Source organism: Syzygium oleosum, unplaced genomic scaffold (genome assembly GCF_021117445.2).
Source record: "Syzygium oleosum isolate NSW1041296 unplaced genomic scaffold, Sole_v2.1 Sole_v2.03, whole genome shotgun sequence".
NCBI lineage: Eukaryota > Viridiplantae > Streptophyta > Magnoliopsida > Myrtales > Myrtaceae > Syzygium > Syzygium oleosum.
In genome coordinates this window covers 18,352,504-18,360,875 of record NW_026607487.1, presented here as the reverse complement: position 1 = coordinate 18,360,875, position 8,372 = coordinate 18,352,504, and the positions used below count along the sequence as shown (strand labels likewise).

Below are 8,372 nucleotides of genomic sequence, written 5' to 3'. Positions count from 1 at the left end.
CCCTTTCTGGTCCAACTTGAAACTTTTATCGTCTGTAAGCGAGCGTCCGAGCGTCCGGGTCCCGATTCGATTCTCCCAAGGCTCTTACTCAGGCAATGCCACATGAATCCGTGAGGGTCAGAGGTGGATGCTCGGTGCCCAACGCGAAAACCCGTGGTCCAATCCGGTTCCCAAAAGGCCGAACCCCAATTGCCCGGCGGCCGAACCTAGGTCCCGGGCAAGCTGAGAAAGGCGGCGTAAACTGGACTTGAGGGTCTCGATAGTCGAACCCTTCTTCTGGCGCTTCCCTATCGTGCGAACCCCGGCGTCGAACTCGAGCCTGGAACCACCGCACCCGGCTCCGCGACGGCCAGACCAACTCGGCTGTTCCTCACATGGACAGCGACCAAAGAAACCAAAAAGAAAAACCCAAAAATAAATAAATACATAATAGGATCGCAACCCAAAAAAAGAAAAAGAAATCAAAACAAAAAGGGCAAGCGAAAAAACACGCGCCAATAATTGAAAGACGAGAGCCGTTGCATTGCCAAAAGGTCAAATGAACGTCCCACAACATAATGAAGAAATCCTCTCATTCATCAACTTGCATCTGAATCCATGCGTCCCTGTCGATTGCGGGGCGATTAGAAGAGGAATTAGACGTTGGGCAACCTTTAATTCCAATTTAATGGGACCCCTCCAAGAGAGAATTCCCATTAAAGACGACATTTTTCTTTTCTTTTCTTTTCTTTTGCTGTTGGAGTGGAAGTCATATGATGTCGGAAGCCATGTATAAAAGCTCCCCACTTGAAAAGCCTTCGTTCTCTGCAAATTACATTGAATTCTCTCTCTCAACGGACCAGGAGCCTGTGATTCTGCTGTGAAAGGTGGGATCTTTTGCGGGGGGTTTCCACCTTGCTGAGGAGCGCTGAGGAGATCGAAATGGGGGAGTCTGCTTGCCTTCGGAGGTCGTTCTCTCACCCTTCTGATGCTTCCCGTGAAGCCGCGCCGGTGAGTTCGCCGCGGAACTTTTCCGCACATTTCGCCGGTGATGTCTTGGTGTTTCCTTTTGTTGGCTCAGTTTGTTTTTGTGCTGCGGAGAATTTGCTTAAAGGGGTGTTTTTTCTTACTGTTATTCGTTCCGATGGTCGGTTGTGCGGCCACCGTTGTGTTACGGTTTTTCTTGATTATTCGATTTGTGAGATTCGTGGGAGAGAAAATGCGCGAGGACCCTCTTGTTTTTTCGGACCGTTGAGGCTGTTGAGGACGGAAATTCGTTGCCTTTAGGGGGTTTATTAGTTGCTGAAGAGTGTTTGATTTATTGATTGGGAACTTCTGCATTTCTTTTCCTTCATGACATTTCATTCAAGTGACTTCTGATAAACTTACTGGGGAGATGAAAATTTGGGAAATTCCAGGGCGACCCGATTCGCGCACTCACGGAGTCTGTCTCGTTTGGAAGATTTATGTCTGAGTCGTTGGCTTGGGAAAAATGGTCGACCTTCTCTCACAATCGTTACCTGGAGGAAGTTGAGAAATTCTCAAAGCCAGGATCCGTTGCACAGAAGAGAGCCTATTTCGAAGCACATTACAAGAAAAAGGCTGCGACACAAGCGACATCACAGATTGAGGAAGTGGGAGAACCAAACTCTGATGTTCCCAGGCTGGAGGATATCCACACTCGAGGGGTTGAGTCTACAGGGGAATCGGAATCGGCGAAAGCAGACACTCTTGATGCCCATGATGAGAATCTGAAGAAAGATAGCGTTGAAGCTATGTTAACTTCCTCTGGTGATAAAGATGAATCAAATCCAATGAATGAAAGAAGCAAATTGGAGATAGCAGAGGTTGCAAGTCCTGAGAATGTAAAAGCTGAGCTTGCTGAAAAGCTCTTGTCTCCATCTGAAGACCAGAGTCACTTTGATAATCCAGAGTTCACCGCAAATAGTACGGCTTCCCAAAAGATCAATGTGCCAGATCAGGTAATTTTGTTGCTTGGTCCTGCTTTCTCCTTCAATGCGTAGCCTTTCTTGACTTATCAATTCTACCTATTGTTGTTGCAGGCACCTGTTGATCAGCAGATTTTAACTTCATGTGAGAAAAAGCAAGCGCTTTCTTCCTCGAAGTCATCAACTCAAAGCAGAGCGCTGAGATTGCCGCCTCCACATGCAAAGGCAATGACATCTATGCAACCAAGAGGTCCAAGACATGTAAACAATACTGTTCCAAACAGTCAGACTCAGACGGTCAGAAGCTCGGTTAAGGAGTATAGATCATCTTCAAAATCTCTCCACATGTCGATCAATTTAGCTTCACTTGGTGGTAGTAGCACCAAAATGAGTTCTCAGCAGTTTCTACAAGTAAGGAAAAATGAAGAGTGCAATGCTTCCCCAAAAATCGAGAAGGACAATTCAATTGCTCTGAAAGCTCAAACTCGAGTACTGCTCGTCTCTTTTTTCTATACGTTTTATGTCTTCCTACTCTCATTTGAAGCACTTGCATTAGCACCCTGCACTTGAAGTACCCTTTCTAAAATGTCATGACCTTGAGTGTTCTTTTTTAAAAACTTTGCAGGCATCTTTAAGGAAGTCAGTGTGTTCTGCAATTCCTGCATCACAAGATAGAAGGTACTTTGCCTTTGATTGTCTGACCATTTCAGTTTCGCTACTAAGCTATAGGCCATCCTCGGTGTGTACATATACTTTTTGGACCAGCAGTAAAACTGTACTTAACAAGTTAATCTAAGGAGCACTAACAACAGATGATGAATCAAATTCCCCTTCAGTGAAAAAGTTTCGTGTTAATTAAAGGTGTTTATGTAGAGTTTCTCGCGCAATTTTGTCGGGATCTTTCATATCTGTTAGTTTCTTTCGTATCTGTTAGTTAAAACTGAATGCAAATACTCTCAGCTGGACATTTCTTCTTACTCTAGTAAGCTCTAGCGTTCAAATCACTTCGCACACAAAAGCAATATACTTTCTTCGTTTTGTCATGTTTGAACTGTCTCTGACCCTACTAATGACAGCAGCTCGAAATGCGCAAGTACAAATGGAAGCAAAGCTCGATCAACAACTGTGTGCTCGCCTTTTAGCTTCAGGAGTGAAGAAAGAGCTGCAAAAAGAAAGGAGGTATAACTATGCCATTAAATCTTCAATCAAGACCTTATAAGTTGCATGATGAGGGTGATTCGTCAACCTCCTTATTAAGGCTGCGAATTTTTCATTTTAACTTCCCTAGCTTATGAATCTCTTTCTCGTGTTGCCATTTTCTTCAGAAGCAGGAAGAGAAGAACCCAGTTATGAAGGCAGAAGTGCAGCCACTGCAAACATACAAGGTACATTTGGCAACCAATCAGCAGTAGTGAGGAAATAATTGCATAGTGGGTTCACAGATCCTAGGAAGTAAAAAGAACTGCATTGATTGAACTAGTTTATCGTGGCTCTAATGTCAGGCCTACTAGTTAAGGAGGCTGTCATTCAGATATATTCCATAAGTTTGGCCTACTTCTTTTCATTGCCTCATTGAGTTTGCGCTTACCAATTATCTGTCAATGCAGGGGAAAGCACAGCAAGATGTCAGAAAACTGCAGCACGGATTTGGTTTCAAAGCAAAAAAGAATGACGAATTATGTCAAGGATCTCAATCACCATGCCCTCACAGCAAGGTACCTCATAGATATGATCAGTCACGCTATTTTTCCTCATTCAAGCACTAGTAATAGCTTCTTGTAGTCTGCGGGGAATGGCTTTCACTGTAATCTTACCATCGGATTATATTATTTAAATCTCTAACACTGCCATTTAAGACCTCTTTCTGGTTCACTTTTTGCTGAAATGTTGTCCATATTGCAAAAAGGGTTATGAAAAGAGTCAGATCTTCTCAATATATAAATTTTTCTAGTTCTATCGCTTAGGTGAAGAATAAGAGATCCCAATTAAGGTTGCTTTGCTATTTTTTGGAGTTGACTGTTTGTTCAATTTACTGCAGTGCTCGCTTACCAGACCACAACCATCTAAACTCGATGGTCAGCCAACTCCAGACAAATGCCAAAGGTCTCGGCCTTCTCAACGTATCAAGATCAATGCCGAGAGCCCCAACCATGTCAACCGTAAGATTAGCCAAAGTACAACCAATCACCGGACATTTTTACCACAGAGGAATGTGCAAGAAAATGCTTCTCCAAATATCCAGGTGTAAGCAGGTGAAACAGGAAGCATTCAAAAATAGCATTTTCGTGGTGGTCAACACTGAGGTGATTAAACCTCCCACGACCACCAGATCTCTGAAATTATGCACATATATTCGAAGTGAAAAAATTTTAGTCTTATGTGAAGGATCTATGGCATGCACTAGTATAGATTCTGCTACTTGTCAAGAGCCTAGTTTCAGCTTCATAGAAAGGGTGTTCTTTGTTCGGCTATTATAAATAAAAGAAGTCTTCTTCTTCCCTACAAAACTTGGTGGAAATAAAAAAGAAGAGAAGAAAAAACAGAACTCTAGTAACATCGAATGTCTTCTCATAAAATTGTTCCTTCTCGATTTCTCTTATTTTTTTGGCTGAATGTACAAATTGTTCTGTAATAAGTCTAGAGAAGGAAAGCCGAGACCTCGTGCTAAATATGAACAAACAGTTAGTTCCCGAAACCAGCGGAGGATGCTTGACAAGGAACTTTCAGCAAAGTTAGAATTTAGCAAGTAATCAGCGAGGTATCTAAATGTGTAAGACAATCCTCCAAGAGGTAAATGAAAAGCTGGAATTTTACGTACTCAATCAATATCTTTCCCTGGGGGTAATGATAAATATCCAACTAAACATGCTATGGGACAGCAGAGTTATAATCGAATACGTAGAGCAACCACATTAATCGACGGGGAACAGGTAACAACCTATCACTATTGCCATTTTCTAGGAGAAATCAAGCATTACTTTCGTCAACTCCTCACCCTTCATCTAATGGCTCGAGCTCTTAACCCAATGATGTAGACAAGAAAGTTCTCATTAAAGATACAAAGCTTCTGGAAATGTATGTACTAAGAAAAACAGAAGAGTGCAACGAAAGAGAATCTAACTCACTTAAAAATAATATAATGCTTTATTGCAATAAAGTTGGCACAGGAAAGATGATTTAGTTTCATGTGCATCATAAATTATTTCGCCTGTACCATGAATATTAAGCAGAAGACTAAATGCTAAAGGCCTTTTATTGGGTCAATAAACATCAACCATCCTCCCAGAGCTTGACATTTGCATTCCAGTACTCAGGTCCAAAATAGCTGGGTTGAAAGCCAAGCAATGCCCTGTTTCTGTACTATACATTACTCATCTAGTTCTCATTCTCACAGAAGCGTAAGAATTGCTTCCACGATGAGAGGAGGGAACGCAGGACTATATGAATCCACCTGATTTTTACCTGAATTTCCAAGATTATGTTGGTAATCGGGAATGAACTCATCTATGCACAGCTACCTTGGCTTCTGCTTGACCTTCCACGTTCATATATGTACCTTGGCTTCACTAATAATGGAAGGCCAGCAATATCTCTACCTAGAATGTACAGTCAAACTCTTCAGTCCTCCTCACTATCAGAACATCATGTAATCGAAAACAATGACACGGGTCTCGGGTGTTGTGTAAGGCAGGCTCTCAATGTAAAGATAGAAACTTCTCAGGTTCTCCTTCGCTAGAGTAACTGCATCAACAACATCGTTGCCACTTGTGAGGACCCATAAATCTCTTGAGCCAACTCTCTTAAGGCTGTCGCGGCAAAAGGGGCAGGATAGAGATCGCCCATTCCTGAAGTTCAAATGCATTATACACCAAACGAAAAAAAAAATCTTTCAACACAGTTCACCCAAAAAGTAAACGGATGAAGTACTAAAGGGTCGTAACCGGTTCCTTTACATGTGGCGAATCTACATTTAAGAAACACAAACAAGAGCATAAACACTTTTGATTACGGAAAAAGTGCAGGCTTTTTCGAACAGAAAAGGTGTCCCTATAAAGTGCAGGATGTTGATGGACTTCAAATACGAATTTCTGTATGTAAAAGAAACATTAACATTCCCTTTACCAGTCACGAAAGCAGTTGATACACATGGAGTGCCCGCAGCTTGGCAGTACCATCATGTTAAAACTGTCCATACATATGCCGCATTCATCTTCCTTGTCAATATCTTTATCGCCAAACCCCCTCTTGTCTTCAGCCCACTTTCTGCTTGAAACATCCACCGCTTGGCTTCTTTTCTTATTGTCATCTTCAATTAGGATAAACTGGGCTTCCAGTTGCCTCAACATAGGATATATAACAGCTGCATAAAGTTTCTAATCTCTTACATATAGTAGCGTGTAGGATTCAGCATAGGGAACAGCACATCTTTTCCCCCTTTTTTTTGGTAAACTTGGAAAAGAGAAAATAGAACATACCGTAAAATTCCCTCAGAGAGGCTTGTCTTTCTTTCGAAGACATTGTGGGCATGCCATCAACATATACCTAGACGATTTTGACAAGAAATTTAAAATAAAAAAGAAAAACCCTGGTATGAGAATTCATGAATTAGACATCCAGCACTATTAGAAATAAACTTACCTGGTATATTATGATCTGAACAAGGCCTAAATAACTTGGGATGGAATCTGTACAACGGCAATCCATCCATTCAATCAGAAACGATAAGAATGGTGCAAAAGGACTGTATGACAATCTCATCTGTATACTGTCGCCGCAATAATCTCTCGGCAAACCAGCTGCCCTGTAAAATAGAAAAGGATGATAGTTTGAAGTGCCAATGATAGCAGGAACTAGACAAGTTTTTTGTGTATAATGTCAGAAATTCAGGGGAAATGGACAGAAAGAGAGGATTAATCAGCTTTAAGAGTTTAAAGAAGCCAAATTGAGCAAACAATCCTGGCAATTGGATTGACATAACGAGAATTTGAACACAGAATGAGCAAAATCCTGAAACACAGCTACTGCAATAACAGAACAGAACAACAAGACATCCTACCAAGCATGTTGAACTTACTTCCATGCGCAAGGAAAATGATGATGATGAAGAATCAGGAACATTGAGTATTGCAGCCTAATGTTCCTCTTTGTTTAATCTTTTCGCATGAGAATCTGTATGTTATTATTGACCCCAATTCCCGTTCAGGGCTATTTTCTTGCAAACACAAAATGCCAATGCTCAAGCTGAACAACTTCCAAGAAAACAGTGCCTATTAACCGCCCATTTAGAAGAACAAGCTCCATGGAACAAACCCCAGAAGAGAGAAACAAGAAATTTGTTACAGAACCAGTTCATAAACTCTTAGAGCTACGGTTCACCATCTATATGGGCTCTACTACAGAACACGATCATTTTAACCATTATCAACCAAAAATCATGATTGTAGTAACGGGCTGTTAATGGCATGTAGGGAGGACTTACAGGCCATTGGCATGCTGTATATCAGCTTCCAGAGCTTTGATGGATTCTCTGAAGGAGGACGTGCTTGGCTGCTTTTGCCACATAGTTTGATATCAGCAAACAAGGCGGGGGAAGACGTGAGAGGGAGATGATGCAAAAGATTGATCCTTTTTGGGTTCTTTCCCTTCCTCTTTTTGGTGTTTTGGAGGGGACTGTCCTTTTGGTTCTGATGAGGAGAATTTTGGTGAAAGAAAATGAATAGTGATGATTGTTAAGTTGTGAAGAGAGACAGAGAGACAGAGTTTGCTTAGTGCTTAAACATTTGCAGACTAAGAAGGAAAGAAAGGGATGACTTCACTTTCTCATGAATCTTCTGATCTTATCCTTTTCTTTCTTTTTGGACATGACCCAACATTGGATATGGGCTGTCATTTGCCTCCAAATTATGTCTCTATACAAAGCTAATTTAAGCCTAAAAATTATGATGGGATGATTTAATTTTCAGAGAAGGAAATACTAGGACGATCATTGAAGAATAATAAGGAGTGACAGAATGTCCCACCTGCCAATCATGCACGAACCAGGCTAAAGTCAAGAAGGTGACTTCACCTTCCACAAGCGAGAGAAATTGTTTCATTGCCGAAATATAAATATATGCCGAATGACAATCACTGGAATTTATGGGTCTCGATGAAATGCAAGATTTGATGGAAGTAGTGAAAATGAAATTTGTGGAGATCAAAGGGGATAAATTATAAACTAATAAACCATAAATATGAATATGACTAATATGTCAGCAACGGGCCATGCTGAAATCACTGCAATAAATCCTTTTCCAGTATCATGGGTGGGGACAACATTGAATGTGCATTAGTCGCCGTATGCTTGTTTGTTGCAGTGCTTTGAATGCGCACATAATTCATCAACCAATCGACCTTATGAATTATAGTTTCAATCTTCATTTATAAAAGACCATGCTACTAGAC

The 8,372-nt window shown here is 41.2% G+C and overlaps 2 protein-coding genes across 4 annotated transcripts; one reads left to right on the top strand and one right to left on the bottom strand.

Annotated features, from left to right (window-relative positions):
- The first annotated feature begins 574 nt into the window (after positions 1 to 574).
- On the top strand, positions 575 to 4,435 carry LOC115672034 (protein WVD2-like 7). Of its 3 annotated transcripts, none has more exons than XM_030593775.2 (8): positions 575 to 990; positions 1,398 to 1,961; positions 2,043 to 2,417; positions 2,554 to 2,606; positions 3,005 to 3,107; positions 3,254 to 3,313; positions 3,536 to 3,643; positions 3,967 to 4,435. In XM_030593775.2, exons 1-8 carry the CDS (start codon positions 922 to 924, stop codon positions 4,174 to 4,176), a joined length of 1,542 nt encoding a protein of 513 aa, XP_030449635.1. In that variant the 5' UTR covers positions 575 to 921; the 3' UTR covers positions 4,177 to 4,435. The 3 variants fall into 3 exon arrangements, with proteins under 3 accessions (XP_030449635.1, XP_056165714.1, XP_030449637.1); XM_056309739.1 differs by having other exon boundaries at positions 1,350 to 1,961; XM_030593777.2 differs by having other exon boundaries at positions 578 to 990; positions 3,008 to 3,107.
- A 614-nt stretch (positions 4,436 to 5,049) lies between these two features.
- LOC115672036 (E3 ubiquitin-protein ligase AIRP2-like) lies at positions 5,050 to 7,701 on the bottom strand. The gene is made up of 5 exons (XM_030593782.2): positions 7,408 to 7,701; positions 6,567 to 6,729; positions 6,404 to 6,470; positions 6,051 to 6,288; positions 5,050 to 5,773 (listed from the first exon to the last, which is right to left on the bottom strand). The coding sequence occupies exons 1-5, from the start codon at positions 7,488 to 7,490 to the stop codon at positions 5,563 to 5,565; spliced, it is 762 nt and encodes a 253-aa protein (XP_030449642.1). The 5' UTR covers positions 7,491 to 7,701; the 3' UTR covers positions 5,050 to 5,562.
- Positions 7,702 to 8,372: the final 671 nt, after the last annotated feature.

Excerpts from the sequence above, each read along its gene's own strand:
- LOC115672034 (XM_030593775.2), top strand. The coding sequence starts at position 922 with ATGGGGGAGTCTGCTTGCCTTCGGAGGTCGTTCTCTCACCCTTCTGAT. Across the intron at positions 991-1,397 it reads CTTCCCGTGAAGCCGCGCCG|GGCGACCCGATTCGCGCACT; the intron begins GTGAGTTCGCCG and ends GGGAAATTCCAG. Across the intron at positions 3,644-3,966 it reads CACCATGCCCTCACAGCAAG|TGCTCGCTTACCAGACCACA; the intron begins GTACCTCATAGA and ends AATTTACTGCAG.
- LOC115672036 (XM_030593782.2), bottom strand. The coding sequence starts at position 7,490 with ATGTGGCAAAAGCAGCCAAGCACGTCCTCCTTCAGAGAATCCATCAAA. Across the intron at positions 6,471-6,566 it reads TTCAGATCATAATATACCAG|GTATATGTTGATGGCATGCC; the intron begins GTAAGTTTATTT and ends AAAATCGTCTAG. Across the intron at positions 6,289-6,403 it reads CTCTCTGAGGGAATTTTACG|CTGTTATATATCCTATGTTG; the intron begins GTATGTTCTATT and ends AACTTTATGCAG.